General features: G+C 43.7%; 2 protein-coding genes across 2 annotated transcripts in view; both read right to left on the bottom strand.

Annotated features, from left to right (window-relative positions):
* Positions 1-5,297, bottom strand: part of LOC101850488 — a gene marked incomplete at its 3' end in the record, with an annotated part of 13,598 nt that extends 8,301 nt beyond the window's left edge. The window contains 3 exon segments of the mRNA XM_013084698.1: positions 2,722-2,861; positions 4,670-4,844; positions 5,013-5,297. Coding sequence (XP_012940152.1) covers positions 2,722-2,861; positions 4,670-4,844; positions 5,013-5,064 — 367 coding nt within the window.
* Positions 5,298-13,008: 7,711 nt separating this feature from the next.
* The window catches only part of LOC101848830 (centromere/kinetochore protein zw10 homolog), a 16,852-nt gene continuing 12,190 nt past the window's right edge, over positions 13,009-17,670 (bottom strand). The window contains exons 8-10 of the mRNA XM_005102049.2: positions 17,134-17,334; positions 15,488-15,622; positions 13,009-14,745 (exon numbers count right to left, since the gene is read on the bottom strand). Of these exons, the coding sequence (XP_005102106.1) occupies positions 14,381-14,745; positions 15,488-15,622; positions 17,134-17,334 (701 nt within the window). The 3' untranslated portion in view covers positions 13,009-14,380. The remainder of the gene's footprint in view (positions 14,746-15,487; positions 15,623-17,133; positions 17,335-17,670) is intronic.

The raw sequence follows: 17,670 nt of genomic DNA on the forward strand, positions 1-17,670 counted from the left end.
ACTTGTCTTTATTTAGATGAAAAAAAATTGTTTATTTATCTTGAATACAAGTGGGGATATTTGCGAATGAAAGAGGTGGGGGTCACCTGTTTTCAAAGAAAAAATTAGTGAGAAAATGGCAGCCAAAGATTGGTTATTTCCTTAGCTTAAGAGTCCGTGGTAACTGAAAATTTCCATTTTTTGTGCCTTTAATAAACGTTTTTTCAGAAAAATCCACACAGAAATGAGTTCTTTAACGGGCATAAAAGGTGTTGAGCCAAAAAACAAAAATCTGATAAAAATTCACAAACCTGCGGAAAAATGCAAGTTTCTTCATTTTGATTATTTTGACGAGAGCCTGATTCCACCACGCTGCCTCACAAATGGTATATGTACTGGTAGCTGAAGTTATTATATGAGTACAAACAATTGGGGGTTTTGAAATACATTTTTGACGAACAACCATCAACTCAAATAACACGATATCTAACCCATCAGCCAATAGCTTGAGGGCAACCCTCTAATCGCCCAATCAGTAAATGGTAAATGATCTACCCCCCCTCCCCCCCCCCACACACACATCGCCCATTCAGTATAGTAAATGACCCACACCCCCCCCCCCCCCACACACGCCCTTTTTTCCTCTTTAACCGCTCAGGCCCTTGATGCCTTTGGTGCAGTGATTAGCTGCTTTATCGTTGCACGCAATAGACCTGAGCTCAATTCCTGCTCGAGTAACTGTATCATTCTCCCTTGGACGCTCTCCCTGTGACGCTGAATCCCTGTTGTCCCGGGTTGGTCCTGACATCCAGCGTCTAAACAGCCCGCCCCCCAAAATGATCAAAAGAGTGTCGATGACAGCGTTAACATATCTACAACTTAAAACCCTCAGCCAGTACGAGACACCCACGAACCACCCATAAACCAAACACATGGTAATGGACACCCTCCAATCAATCACAAACTATACATGCAGTAATGGATATCCTTTTACATCCAGCTCACCTATGAAAATAAAAGTCATCATAAACTCCCGTCAATAGACACCCTCTAACCTCCATCACATAGAGACACCCTCTAACCACCCAGCTCACCTAGAGACATCCTCTAACCTCCCTCGCCTAAAGACACCCTCTAACCACCTCCTAACCCAGAGACACCCTCTAACATCCCTCGTCTAAAGACACCATCTGACCACCCAGCTAACATAGAGACGCCCTCCAACCACCCCCTTACCCAGAGATACCCTCTATCCACCCTCACCTGTAGACACCCCTTAAACTCCCTCACCTAGAGATACTCTCTAACCTCCCTCACTTAGAGACACCCTCTAACCTCCCTCACCTAGAGACACCCTCTAACCTTCCTCACTTAGAGACACCCTCTAACCTCCCTCACTTAGAGACACCCTCTAATCTCCCTCACCTAGAGACACCCTCTAACCTTCCTCACTTAGAGACACCCTCTAACCTCCCTCACTTAGAGACACCCTCTAACCCCCCTCACCTAAAGACACCCTATAACCGCCCCCTTCAAAGAGAGACACCCTCTAACCTCCCTCACTAAGAGACACCTCTAACCACCCTCACTTAGAGACACCCTCTAACCTCCCTCACTTAGAGACACCCTCTAATCTCCCTCACCTAGAGACACCCTCTAACCTTCCTCACTTAGAGACACCCTCTAACCTCCCTCACTTAGAGACACCCTCTAACCTCCCTCACCTAGAGACACCCTCTAACCGCCCCCTTCAAAGAGAGACACCCTCTTAACCTCCCTCACTAAGAGACACCCTTTAACCACCCAGCTGATCTAGACACACCCTCCAACCACCCACTTGGCCAAGACACACCCTCCAACCGTGAAGAATGGATAAAGATGAACAAGAGACAGCAGGCAGATTTTGGGAAGGTAGTGATGTCACTGAACAGAGAATATAAAGAGTGTCCGCAGGGGGCGACAGATGCTGAGATAGGATAGGACAACTGACTGAAGACAACTCACGGCATGGAAATGTGGTTGTATACTCGAATGGATCTGTTAAACGAGGAGCAAAATCTGGATGGGGCTTCTCAGCAAGAGGGGGTGGCAGGTTGGTGCCGGAACAGCAGAGAGCATACGATATGACAACATCTAGCATGAGAATGGAGATTGAGGCAATCACTCAGGCTCTCAAATGGGTTACAACAACTGAGAAGTACATGTGATCTTTGTAATACTCTCAGAGCACTCTGGGGAAGATTTAAAGTGGGAACCTTACGGTTACAGCTGAATGGACAGAGCTCCTGAAGAAGACGGCACTGAAAAAGAGCACCTGGATCTTCACCCCGGGCCATGCTGGAGTCAAGGGCAATGAGCGGGCTGATGAGCTCGCTGGGAAAGCAAAACCTGAAGGAAAGCTGTGCCCTGACGACAAACCTGAAATTGTGGCTCAGTCAGGGAAAAACGGGAAAAAGAACAAGAAGAAACGGAATACCATCATTTTGAGCAACTTCGTGAACTTGGAATCAGATTGGGCGCCTGCAGAAGATCAAGACTTAGTGAGAGGAGTAGAAGGCTACGGAATCAACCATTGCTTGGAACCGTCAGCATCTACACACTTCGAGATGTGCTTCTTCGGGGGACGGAGCGCTTATGGGGATGCCCCTTGTGCAATGATGTCGGTCCTTCACATAAGTAACACAAGTAGCACCCTCCAACCACCCACTTGACCTAGACACACCCTCCAACCGCCGGGCTCACCTAACGAGTCCTCATACGTCCCCAGCAGTAGACTGGCGTTGTCCATATCCTGCGTGCCCAGCGTGGACAGTCGGACGGCCAGGAGGTCAAGGTCGTTCTCCAAAGTGTTCTGCACCAAAGTCTCGCGGGGGGCCTCCACTCTGTCACGCCATGGAGTCAGAATAATCACAACAATATTATGATGATTATTTTTTATTAACAGTAGTAGTAGTAGTAGTAGTAGTAGTAGTAGTAGTAGTAGTAGTAGTAGTAGTAGTAGTAGTAGTAGTAGTAGTAGTAGTAGTAGTATAAGAACTATGAAGGATAATGGTGATGATCATTATGATGATACATAATATTATAATGATAGTAATAATAAAACTTTTTAAAAAATATTATGACAGCTTTCACAATGACACGTTTCACGGATACAGGCCCATTCAGTGTATAATAACCCTTTCAGGTACACATTATGGGCACCCGTAATCTGACTAAAGAACACATATATATCGATACACAAAAAGACAACCACTGTGGCCGTGGATCATACTTGTTGATCGAACTAGCTGGTGAAATAGGATTTAGATGCATAAATTCATGTGGAAAGGGGGTTTTACACACCGTTTGGGTCATTTGTTGTTTTTTTAAATAGAAAATTGGAAAGAGTGAGAAAAAAATGGCTATAATTATAATTGTCATCATCACAATTTGTAATTTTAACTGTTAATGTTTCAATTTAGATGCTTTGGGATGCGGGCTCTTCGAACCTGACTGCCATGGCCAACCCGGGCTGAGAGATTTATAACAATGTTACATAGCACACGCACACACACACACACACACACACACACACACACACACACACACACACACACGGAAATTCCTCAATTGTGGGTATATCTATACATATTGTATTTGTGAAAGTTTGTCACTTTGGCCGCCTAAAACTTCCCCACCACTGAACTTTCGAATTTGACAAAATTAATGGTAGTTCAAAATCATTTAAATGGTGCACAGTTATAGTTATAATATGGAGCCTGAAGTCACTGTAGTCTAATTTTCAGTTTTTCATTAGTTTCGTTTAAATCTAATCTTGGGAAAGTTCGTCTTCTTAGACGTCATTGTAAACAAGTGAGAGTTCCGTTCACAAACAGTGCATACTGGTTCCACAATGACTTGACAATCGATTCTTTTGAGTCCGTTCATCGAACGAGGTACCCAGCTCGTTATTAATGTTTATATAAAGCATATCGTGGGTGTACATAGTTGAACTAAATTGACGAGTTAAAGACGTAAGACCCGACGAGAGGTGCATCCATTGTTGGCATACTTATGTAGAGATTTTGGGTGCATAGTTTTATCATTTATAATCTATAGTTTACCTAAACTGACTTGTAAAAGTGAAATGCGTAAGAGCCGATCAGAAGGTCCATTAATTGTGGGTACAGCGTATAATTTGTAGAAATCAGGTGGGTGTACACTATCTATAGTTCACCAAACTTGACTTGTGGGTGGTTGGCGGGTGCTCTGGTGTGGTTTGCTTCGTCTTTCCTATCAAACATCTATCGCCCTTATCTCCCCTTCTTCTTTTTTATGTTTGTTACTCTCTTGTAACACCTCTAATCTTCAGGCGCTCACTTGAACTTATACAGTTGCGAGCGCCGTAAAACTTCTACTAAAACTGCAAACTAAACTTGACTTGTAAAAGATGTTACGACTTAAGAGTTAGAGACGACCAAAACGTTCATCCATTGTGGGTTTATGAAGTGCTATATATAGTGAAACATACAGGGGAGCGTTTATAAATAACTATTCGGTTGACCTAAACTGACGTGTAAAAGACGTTACGACTTAAGAGTTAGAGACGACCAAAACGTTCGTCCATTGTGGGTTTATGAAGTGCTATATATAGTGCAACATCCAGGTGTGTGTGAATGTATAAATGATTATTCAGTTGACCTAAACTGACGTGTAAAAGACGTAAGCTCCGGCCACCAGGTAGGCGGCGTTCATGAGCAGGAGTCCAAAGGCTGAGGTGATGACCCAGACAATGGCCCTCTGTACACAGATCAGTTTATTGTAGAGAGCATCTCCTCTCCCGTCCTCAGAGGGCGTGTCTTTCTCTTCCTCGTCCTCGTCTTCCTCTAGGAAAAGAGAGGGGAGGGGTGGAGAGAGGGGAAGAGAAAGAAGGGGGGGGGTGTTCGTAGATATTATATTTGACTTTTCACTTTCTTTCTCTCTTTCACACATAAATACACACACACACACACACACACACACACACACACACACACACACACACACACACCTACCTGACAGTGACACGGCAGATGGTGTTCTCTTTCCCAATACTACAGACGACATGTTCACACTTTCAACTTTTGCTCAAATAATTATTGCGAAGCCAAAACGTAACTTCCTTTTTCTGAGTCCTTAGATCACGAACAGTTGTCATGGTGAGGAAAAACATGGGACTTTGGAAAAACATGAACAAGTGGTATTTATGGGAACAAATTTTAAGAAATCTGAAAATTCGACGTAAATTTTATGGTCGTATAGATTTCCTTCTATTGTTTTGGGTACGGTTGCACTCCAACGACAGGCAAATTTCTTCGGACACAATGCGAAAAGAAGCATTAGAGAATATTGTAACAACAGGAAAGTTTGATGGAAAGAGAGGCAGAGGCAGACAGAGGCAAAGGATATTGGACAAGATGACAACATGGCTGGGAGCAGCAAGAACAACAAACACCATTGCTGCAGCACAGGACAGATGGAAGTGGAGGTCCATGATCGCCCACGCCAGTCGGCGAGGCACCGGATGATGATGAGCACTCCAAGGGGCAAGATGTCTGCTGAACTATAGAAGACATAATACTGGGAGAGGGAGAAAGAGAGAGGGGGGAGGGGGAGGGAAACGGAGAGACGAAAAGATGAAAGGGAGGAGAGATGAAAAGGGGAGAAAGAGAGAAAATAAGAGAGAGAGAGAGACAGAGAGAGAGAGACAGAGAGAGAGAGAGAGAGAGAGGCAGAGAGAGAGAGAGAGAGAGGGAGGGGGGCAAAGAGATAGAAAGGGAGGGAGAGAAAAAGGAGAGACCGAGAAACAGATAGAGAGATAGAAGAATAAAGACAGAGAGGGAGAGAGAAAAAGGGAGACAGGCACAAACTGAAAGAGAGACGAAGAGAGACAGAGGCTATGAGAGAGGGAGAGATATAAAATATAAAATAAAATTTTCACACTCGGGAATCAAACTCACGTCTTCTAGAGACTGTGAGAGAGGGAGAGATATGAAATATAAATTAAAACTTTCACACTTGGGAATTAAACTCACGTCTTCTGTATGCGACAGCGAACTATAACTCTACCAGCGCCTGCAGAAGTTCAAGACTTAGTGGGAGGAGCAGAAGGCTAAGGAATCAACCATTGCTTGGAACCGTCAGCATCTACACACTTCGAGTTCGAGATGTGCTTCTTCAGGGGACGGAGGGCTTATGGGAATGCCCCTTATGCAGTGATGTCGGTCCTTCACACAAGTAACAACTCTACCAGCTACACCACAGACACCGCTATTCACAAATCAGACCCAGCTTATAGTGTCAGAGCAAGGGGTTTAGAACTGCAAACTCCTTGGGTCAGAGTTAGAGGACACAACAATTAACACTTTTCTCTGGTCCAATCTGAGCTGATTCGTTTTCTATTAGTAAGAGTTTTACGGCACTTGCAACGCAATAACGTCATATAAGTGTAAGTGCCGAAGAATAGATGTTTTACAAGAGAGTAACACAAAAAAGAAGGAAGAGAGATAAGGACGATAGATGTTTGATAGGAAAGAAGAAGCAAACCACACCAGAGCACCCGCCAACCACCTTAGAGCTTATTCGGTGGCTACCCGACTCGTCCATCTATTATCTATTTGTGGTGGCCGAATTTTGCTATTCAAAAGGCTTTTTAATGGCTGCATCGATCGACATGCGGTTTTCGCAAAAAGATTCTTTAAAATATTCTCCAGATCATGACGCCCTTCGTTTTTTTCGGTTTTGGGACAGTTTTGCTGCAAAAAGCTAAATTTCTTTATTTCGCCGATCGTTTTTGTAGGCCAACGCTTCTGTCTCTGTAATTTTGGAAAATCCGCCAGATTTCTTTATTTCAAGTCGTACTTCCTTTCGATACCACCCTGCATTGTCGCGCAATACTGAGCACCATTTTAATTTAAGTGTGCGACCCGTATAGATCTACTAAGTTTAATTTTCAGTTTTTCATTAGTTTCGTTTAGATCTAATTTTGGGAAAGTCCATCTTCTAAGACGACATTGTAAACAAGTGAGGCTTCCGTTCACTAGCCGTGCGTACTGTTCCTCAAAGACTCGATTTAAAAAAAATTCTTTTCATCGAAAGGGGGGCCAGCTAGTATATTATAATCCTGAGGTAGCAAACTCGGGGGCTCAAACATCAGGCCCGACACTGCGTCCTTGGGAAAGGCTTTTTACATAAATTTTCCTCCCTGGGAAGGGTACCCAGCCACAGACAGCGAAAGATCTTGTCAGTGTCAGTTTGCTTGTGATTTATAAAATGGCAGCTTGCACTGTATGCTTCCCAGGAAGTTGAGATAGTTTCAGAATACAGTCCGGTCTGCAGGAGTAATAAAATAGTTTGTAAGGCGAATAGGGTTTGCTGTTGAGCGATAATTTGCGCTAGGCCTATTCATAGACAGACGGAGACAACCAGGAAAACTGAAATAAGTAGGACCTACCAGTGGTGCCCTCCAATCAACCGTATCATTTATCTGGTCAAAACCGTTGGAAACAAAAACACCCAAACAAACGAAAAACAGAAAAACAAAGAGCAAAAATAAATGAGATAATTCTCTGCTGTGTATTAGTTTAATGAAATTACAACTGTCTGTCTCTCTATATATCACATATAATACACACATACAAAGACACGTATACAAACACACACACACACATGTGCACCAATATACAGTCATGTACAGCACATCGCCAAACACACACACACACACACACACATAGAGGGGGGGAGAAGGGGAGAGAGAGAGGAGAGAGAGAAAGAGAGAAGGGGAGCGAGAGAAAGAGAGAGAGAGAGAGAGAGAGAGAGAGATACAGAGAGAGAGAGAGATACAGAGAGAGAGAGACAGAGAGAGAGAGAGAGAGAGAGAGACAGACAGACAGACAGACAGACAGACAGACAGAGACAGAGAGAGAGAGAGAGGCAGAATCGAGATTTTCAGATTCATCCGCAAAATTGGCTCCTCTGCACAATGAAAATATATCCTTCACTCATGTACACCTTGGCAAAGGAAATATATCACTCAATCACTCACCCATGTACATAAGACAACAGAAATATATCACTCACTCACTCATATACATAAGACAACAGAAATATATCACTCACTCATGTACATAAGACAACAGAAATATATCACTCACTCACTCATATACATAAGACAACAGAAATATATCACTCACTCATGTACATAAGACAATATAAATGTATCACTCACTCGTGTACATCGGTATCAGACAAGAGAAATATATCACTCACTCATGCACATAAGACAACATAAATGTATCACTCACTCAAGTACATAAGACAACATAAATGTATCACTCACTCAAGTACATAAGACTACAGAAATATATCACTCACTCACTTACGTACATTACAACAATGGAAATATCCCATTCAGCCATGTTGATAAAATAGTCAAACCTCATCCACGCACCATTACCATTGTATTTCTCATCCTGGGTCAGAGTGAAGGCCACCAACAAACACTTTCCACGTTTCCCTCACTCACTCATAAAAACAGACAAAAGATTACATGTACCTAGTTCACATCTCAACATCAGACAAAAAGTTACCACTGCCTTCACTCTCAGACAAGACAGAGAAATACTTCACTACTTCACAGTCCCATTTATCATTTATGTCATTAGAATTTGTCTGTGTATGACCAGAAAGTCTACAGTGTTATGATGAGAGTTTCCACCTGGCATACTCAAAGTCAAAGGACGTTGTTTCCCTGAAAACAAGGACACGATTGAAGCTGTTGAAGACTGGTTAGGGGCCCATTCTGGGTCCTTTTCTCTCAAGGACTTTTAAAGGTCAAAGAGAGGTGGCAGAAATATGTTACTTTGCGTGGTGTCTATGTAGAGAAACAAAAGTATGTGTGCCAAGTTACAAAGCTCTATCTATTCCTTCATATTTAGACCAAAGACTCCTTGTAACCCCTTCATATATAAGGTGTCACTTCAATCACAATAATATGTGAGAGACATTTTATATATTGTTTTAAAATTGTGCCTTCCTTCCATCTACAGGGACACATAATATACCATGCAGTAGGGATTGGTCTATACATGCAGGGTCAAAGCAGCCTGACAACTAAATGATCTAAACTGTTGACAGCTTCATAAAACATTTATTGTAGTTTAGTTTTAGTAGAGGTTTTACGGCGCTCGCAATTGCATAAGGTCATATGAGTGCCAGAAGATTACAGGTGTTACAAGAGAGTAACAACATAAAAAAGAAGAAGGGGAGATAAGGACGATAGATGTTGCATGGGAAAGAGGAAGCAAACAGCAAACGACACCAGAGCATCCGTCAACCACCCACCAAACATTTATTTACATAGCACTTGGGAACACGTTATTATAAATTGTGTTTCTCCAGAGACAACGATCATAAGGCAACACATACTAACATAAATGTACAAAGTCTGTTGTGAACAGGAGGAAACTTCGATAGACAAAACTCATCTATGTATGTCTATGGTGAGCGCGTGCGCAGGTGTTAAGGGGGGAAGGGGGATTACATCACATGTGTCTATGCGTGCATGTGTCCAAGTGCTTGGGCACATGCGTGTATGTCAATGTGTATGTGTATGTGGAAAATCATATCCAGTTAGCATTCGTGTGCAGGTGCGTATGCCTGTGTGTGTGTGTGTGCCTGTGTGTGTGTGCATGAGTGTGTGTGTGTGTGTATGAGTGTGAATGTGCAAGTGTGCAGGTGTGTGTGTGTGTGTGTGTGTGTGTGTGTGTGTGTGTGTGTGTGTGTGTGTGTCTAAATAGACAAAACACCACAGGCAACAGTATGTATAAGATGCATGTATGGGAGAAGGAGAGATTATACACACGTGGGAGTGGAAGTGCTTATGTGCATCATGTAAACAACCAGTACACACGAGAACCAAACCACTATCTACGGCAATCTCGACCCTAGCGTTTTGCTGCAGCGTTTTTCTTTTTTGCCTGAGAACTATCAGACTATAAATAAAAAATTAAATGTGAGCCTACCATAAAACAATTAAAGATATAAAAGCGTTCAGCTTCAAAAGCTAATTTTAGTGACATAAGCATAATTTACACTGAACCCACGACCACTACATTAAAACATATATTATTATCATGAAGAATCATAATAGATAAAAAGTACAATGTATCACATTTTCAGGGTTAAAAAAAAGGTCAAACTTTATTTAATTAACACATTACACACTAACTCGCATGGGATCACCTAGAAATTTCTCTACATGCCTAAACCGCCCGAAATCGCCCACTCGGGCATCTTCAGAAATGGAGTCTCACCTTGACGAGACTGAGGCCCAGATTTCGTTTTGTATGGTTACTCTACTAAAGTGTTTCTTCTTCCGTTTGATATCAAAATTAAATTGTTCGGGCCAGTAGTTTTAACATTCAGAGCTGATTGAAGTGCCACTGTGTTTCCAACACTTCGAAGGTGTCTTGACAAGTTGAAAAGTGGCACAATTGAGCTCTAGAACAAGCAAATGTCAAATAGCGATGAATATAACTAAGAGTAAGTGCCCAAATTCCAAAAAACGTCCCAATTCCGAACACGAGCGACCCACTCTCAGATGATCTTACCCTATTAAATAAATAGCGAAATAACCTTTGTGTGAGTTGCACCAAATTAAAGTAGCAACAATCAAACAGCATTTTTCCGAATTCAGTTCTTACAGTGGTGCTTCATATTAGCAGTAACTTGATTTGATGCTCTGTTCATTTACCGCCTCTTTTTCAAGTCTAACTAGTACGTCGGCACACACCGTGGTATACGTTATCACGAAGGTCATGCACACACCCCTTGGCACTGCTTTCATAGATTTTCACAGGGTCGTGCCTTTTTGGGGATTTGTGAAATTAAGTCGTTGGAGTGTGTTCTTATGATGAGTAGAAGAAAGGAAGAAAGAATTCACATTTGTGCACTCCCACCCCACACCACACGACAACAATCTCAGGAGACAAGTGCGTTCATGCCTTTCACTTTCAAGGCAAAATGCAATGAAGCATGCCCTGAATTTATGAATGAAAACCCAGGCAGAGTCATATTATAAACACTCATTTCTCTTACTGTAGAATAAGGCATGTGCCATTCTATTCTAACATTCCTGGATCAGAAGAAATGGTACAAAAACCCTTCAGGACCAATAGTACATTGTATTTATACCCATGCAATCCAGTGTAGGTAGGTCTTTCACTTTCACCAGAATTTTCTACATGTACTCGACTGGCTCTGAAGGACAGTCGGGTCAGGCGGCGTTTTCATGTGAGCACTCCGCAGGTCAGTGCGAAGTCACGGTCAAGTCAGCGGCTGTGTTGTGAGTTAATTGAGCGTTCGGAGAGTCACTACACCAGCAGCAATATCTGAGGATGCTTACACACCAGCAGACGCTCTATCAAGGCCCCTCATTGCATCCGATATCCGATGTTCAACCTACTGTATCTGGAGAGCTGTCAGGCCAGGCTCCATCAAATTCACCCCAAAGGTCCCGTACTGACCTCGGCTCTGTTGTTTTGCCTGAAGATCAGCCTTCTGGGTCCAGAGAGCTGTCAGACCAGGCTTCACATTTCTCCCAATTGTCCTGTGCTGACATGTGAGTTTCGGATCCTAGAATTGCGTTAAGTTGATGTGATGATCCTGATGTGATGACACGGAATAGGCTTCAGGAAATTCCTCGGTACCTGCACATCTCTGATAACAACAATGTCATCGCAAAAGGTCATCCATGACATGATTCTTTATTCAAGATCAGACCTGTGATAAAGGAAGTGAAATCTGCATGCATCTCTCTGTTGAACCCTGGGTCTGCAGTTTCATTTGAAGGAGGCAGAATAATTCCAAGCAATACACAAAGAGCTAGCCAAACCCGTGGGGTGTCAGTCACAATCAGTCACATTGTGGTGTGTTGTTGCGACTCAGCCACTACATTTTTGCTGGACTTTGAACTTTCCACAGGGATGTGGGACACTCCAGTATCAAATGGACTGGGCTATTAATACTATTATTTTATTTGGAAACTGGAACAGCCATTTCTGAGGAAGAACTATCATTATAATTTCGACAAATTTTTCAGTTCTGTCGAACTCGCCTGAGATCTGCTGGAACATAACACAATATTCATGTGAAACAGTTCAGCAAAACCAGAAACACTCGCCAGATATTTTAAGAGGGAACATAGAAAAGGACCAATGCAGTATGAGGGAAAATGGGAGCTTTAGTGACATGGTGGTGGAAAGACAAATGTCCCATCTCTATGCTCTCCACCAACGCATGTCCTATTTTGGAACTAGGAACCAGCGCCTGATCAGACAAAACAGGGTGTTGTCCACAGGCAGATACCACAAGCAGTACTGAACTAACTACAATGGAAACATGGGAGGGGTTGAAGATCATAACGATCAACTCCGTTCATGCTACTACCGTATTGGAAGACGATCTCATAAAAGGTGGTGGTGCTGCTTCTGGTGTCTTGAGGAAGTCGCTCTGCTCAACGCATATGTGTTATATAAGAGCATGCCACATCCGCCCAGATCAGACCCTCCCTCTCTGCACTCACATACAGCTTCATCTGGAAACTGCTCGGAGCTTAATGAAAGGCTCCTCAGGGAAGAGGAGTGCTATGGAGGTGCCAAATGCTGCTGGATTAGCTGTTCCTGGCACCGCGCAAGAACATCGAAGGGTTCAGCTGCCGGGGCACACGAGACAATACTACCAGTGCTATCAGAAAGACGTGCAGACAAGATCCAATAAAAGACCTGAGACCGTCTTTGGGTGTGCTCTGTGCAACACCCGTCTGTGTCATCAACTGTTTCGCAAAATTCCACAATACCTTGAACTAATTTGTCATGATTCTTGGAATGAAGATGCCAACCCCCCCCCCCAAAGTGAGTTTTCCTACTTTTCCTCACGTTATATATTTATTTTTTATTTTCAACACTATGCAACAAACCATAACATGCTTCATATCACAAGAAAGCCTGTTCATTTCTCTTCAATATTCTTTTATTTCAAAAGAATTGAAAGCATGGTAATTGGGTTATGAATTTTTAGATACAAGCAGCGCATCAAGAATTCAGAGTCATTCCCCTTACGCTGGGAAGATAAAAGATACAATCTTTACAATTTTCTCAGGTAAGACAGTGGTTAAAATACAGTATAATCCACTTATATCGACAGCTGATGTACCGACATTTTGACATATCGACATATTTTCCAATTACCAAATTTTTTTCTTCAATATCTTCACTAAACAATTTCTTTTATATCGACTTTTTTTCGGCCCACTCTGCTTTATGGACATGTTTCCTGAGTATCTGGTGATGCCCACGTACATAAATGAGGGGAAAAAGCCACGCTGACGGTCAACACATTAGTTCTTCATTAAGTAGCCTATTCGACACACCAGGCTTTAGTAGGTCATGTAGGGCCTACACAGTGTAGTCTCCAACACAGTACAGTGCCTCACAGACGCCAGCATCTCCCGCGCTGTGCATCACCTCCCTACCCCCACTCCCAATTGCTCATTCCTTTTCCCCATCCCATTCTCAGTCTGTCGCTGGCAAATGCCAGTCAGTGAGTCAGTGTCTCGCCTTTCCATTTTACCCAGCAAGCGGCCACAAACAGGCCTTACAAGGTTGCTGCAACAAAGTTTGCGCTGGTGTGTAGCATGCGCCTCATCTTTGGTACTGTAACTGCCCCCCCCCCCACTGTCTATTGTTAGTTTCTTTGTGCAGTTAGTTGTGTAAGAATCAAGGGAAGCAACGAGCTTAAAAAAGTAGTGTTGTCTTTTTACCCCCTGACCTCTCCTTGTTTTTTCCTTCTTAGCTTTATATTTTCCTTTATCGACATTTTTATATATTATATCGACATCAAATCCACTTCCCAAAGCATGTCCATAGAAGCAGATTATACTGTATGTGTACTCATGGGAGGTGATTTACCTCCCCTTGCATAGAGTTTGGGAATAGACTTCCCGTTCAGACCCTAAGGGTGTAATGTGCTAAAACTTTACGAAGATACTGCACTTTGATAGGTTTTCCATTCTTCCTAACTAAAAAGGGTCTCCATCATCTCAGGATTGAGTCCATTGTTCAACTTTCTACATATCAAATATCAAAACCATTCTCAGTAACACTCAGTACACCACATCATCAGAATCTGATGAAGTCTGTTTCCCTCAACTCCCAACCACCACCACAACTCTACTGTCAGTCACCCAAGTGTGCCCCCCCCCCCCACGTCCGCAACAACTCTTCCCCTCTCACATCCACACCAACCCTTCCCCCAATCACTCACAGCCGTACACTGTTCTGCCAAATAACCCCCCACCCCCCACTCCATCGCTGTGAGCAGCACATCACCTAATAGAAGCCAACACAGCCGACCTCCTACTGGTATTCTGAAACAACGCCCTGATCATCTGTTTGACCTCGTTGGGAGAGTAAGCCAGAGCCAGCGGGCCCTTCCCCTCCGCCCAGCGGTCTGAGATATCCTGAAGACTCGCCTCCAGCACCACCTTCAGCTCCGAGAGGCGCGGCCAACCTGGCACAAAGCGTAGGAGTTCCGCGGCGGGAACCTCGCCTGGGGACGTGAGAAAGCGGCCAGCCTCTTCCTCCAGCGGGCTGAGAAGTGCCAGGAGGACCTGGCCAGCTTCCTGCGCGATGTCCTCCAGCAGAGAGACGCAGTCGGTGATCCGCTCCACTACCGCGCTAGTCAGCTTGCCTGTGGGAGAAGGTCACGGACACTGAGAGGTTATATTAAGTTTTAATAAGTTCAGTTTAGTTATAGCAAGAGTTTTAAGGCACTTTCAAAACACAGTAATGTCATATAAGTGCCGAAGATTAGAGGTATTACAAGAGAGTAACAAACACAAAAAAGAAGGAGGGGAGATAGAGACGATAGATTTTTATAGGAAAGAAGGAGCAAACCACACCAGAGCACCCGCCAGCCACCCACCTTGTAAGCTTCGAGGCACTTGTTAAACAAATTGGTCATATAATTACCCAAGATTAGAGACCTTCCAACAAAAAGAATTAAGAAGAGAAAAGGATGATAGTCTACCTGTTTGATAGTTAAGAAGGAGCAAACCACACCAGAGCATCTGTCAACCACCCTCAGAGAAGATTATGGGCACTGAAACCATGGACAGACTTCCAGACTTTTGTTCCACCCTCCTTTTCCTTTCTCCCTCAACCCCCCACCCTCTCCCCCCTAAATGGGTTTCCACACCAGACCTCTTCCTCACACCCCCCCCTTCTCCTTTCATTCAACCTATCCACCCCTCCCACCATTCATCCCCCCCCCTTCCCTCTCCTATTCACATAAAAATATTTTGTAAACATTAATGGGCAGCACAAATTTCCAAACCATCATGCACTTCAACACCTTCCCCCCTCCTTCCATCCCTTTCCGCTCCCCCATCCCCTTCCTCCCTTCCCCCTCTCTTTCTCCCTCTCCCACTCACCCATAGACTTCTTGTAGACATCGATGGGCAGCACAGGTTTCCAGACTTTCTGTAAGTGCTCTAGCTGCAACAACACCTGCTTGATGGCTCGCTCGCTCTGCTCCCTATTGGCCGCCTCCTCCACATTGGCGAAACCTGAGATGTTGATGAAACACATCACAGTTATGGTAGTGAGACTGACTGATTGATTGATTCATTTTCACATTGATTGATTGATTGATTGATTGATTGATTGATAGACTAATTGATTGATTTTTTAAGTTTTAGTAGAGGTTTTACAGTGCTCACAACTGCATAAGGTCATATGAGCGCCAGAAGATTAGAGGTGTTACAAGAGAGTAACAAACATAAAAAACAAGAAGGGAAGATAAGGACGACAGATGTTTGAAAGAAAGAAGAAGCAAACCACACCAAAGGACCCGCCAACCACCCACGATTGATTGATTGATTGCAAATGTTTTATGTCTTCATCCATTGAACACAACATGGTTATGATAACAGGATTGATTGAAGTCTATATTTTAATGTCCTCATCAAAGAGCCTGGCCACTACAGCACAGACGCTGGTACACCATGGTTATAAGTAGATGACTGGAAAAATGTTCAACAATGTTCGACAGTAACACGTCAGTTTGACTGACAAATTATGGTGACACACTAAACAGACAGACAAACTGTGACACATCAGACAAACAGACAATTAATGGCGACACACTAGATAGAAAAACGGACAAATAGTGCCACACCAGACACGACAGACAAATGGTGACACATCAGACTAGGAAATGGTAACACATCAGACAGACAGACCTATCATGACCTCAGTGCTTTCTTGTATTTTCATTATTTTAAACAGTAAAAATGTGACTTCTTCTTAAGCTCACTCTATGCTACAAACTGTTTTCACTGTTATTAAAAATGGAGATATGACAAAAAAGCACCGAGGTCGCAGTATGGTGACACATCAGGCATACAGACAGACAAGTGGTGACAAGCAGACAGACAAGTGGTGACAAGCAGACAGACAGAGACACACCAGAGAAACAAACAATGACATACTAGACAAACTGGACATTGTAATGTTTAGGTAGAGAGAAGCACATCAACACCGACACAACAACTGTCATTTAGTGAGGGGAAAGAGCAAAACAGACAGACAGGATTAACAGACAGAAAGAAAAGAAGTAGGATCTACTTGTGGCACACACCCTCCGCTCTCTAAACTTTTAGTAATTAGACAAACAAAAATACAGCGTTTTCTGATTAGTATAGTAAGTTTTAGCGTTTAGTTTTAGTAGAAGTTTTACGGCGTCTGCAACTGCATAAGGTCATAGGAGCGCCAAGGGGAGGATGTCAACAGAGAAGTCCTTACAGGGAATCAGGCTTACTCTGCTCACCTCTCTAGCTTCAATAGCACAAAGTCTGCTTCGACTATCAGGGCATCCCGGAAATAGCGGGCCACAAGAGTGTGACAAACATAGAAAAGAAGTAGAGGAAAATGACGATAGTAAGGATTAGGAAAGAAAAAGCAGCAGTTACAAGTTACAGTTCAGGCACAGTTATGGGTATTAGTATGGTAAGAGTTTTACGACGCTCGAAACTTGATAAGGGCATACGAGCGCGTGGAACAAGTGCTTTTTGATTACCTTCAGCTCCATCTAATGACTCTAACAGGAGTGCCCTCTGGTGAGAGAGCTGGCGCCGAAAGGCCTCACAACCACTCTGTCTGATCGGGTGAATCAGATCCACGAAGGTGGGCACTATGGTGGCGGGCAGTCGTGGGGCGAACTGGTGGGCAAGGGTCAGAAAGTGGTGGGCCACGTACATGCAGTTGTTGTGGTGGAGGGCTGGAATGAGAGAAAGAAGGGGGGGGTTAGTTGGTGGGTGGAACGAGAGAAAGAGAGGGGGGAGGGTTAGTGGGTGGGTGGAACGAGAGAAAGAGAGGGTAGGTAGTGGGTGGGTGGAACAAGAAAAAGAGAGAGAATAGTGGGTGGGTGGAACGAGAGAAAGAGAGAGAGGGGTAGGTAGTAGGTGGGTGGAACGAGAGAAAGAGAGAGAGGGGTGGGTGGAACGAGAGAAAGAGAGATAGGGGTGGGTAGTGGGTGGGTGGAATGAGAGAGAGGTGGATAGTGGGTGATGTGGGGGGATAAAGAGGCGGAGGGTGGGCGAAGAGTGTGTGTGCG

Source organism: Aplysia californica, unplaced genomic scaffold (assembly GCF_000002075.1).
Source record: "Aplysia californica isolate F4 #8 unplaced genomic scaffold, AplCal3.0 scaffold00310, whole genome shotgun sequence".
Taxonomy (NCBI): Eukaryota; Metazoa; Mollusca; class Gastropoda; order Aplysiida; family Aplysiidae; genus Aplysia; species Aplysia californica.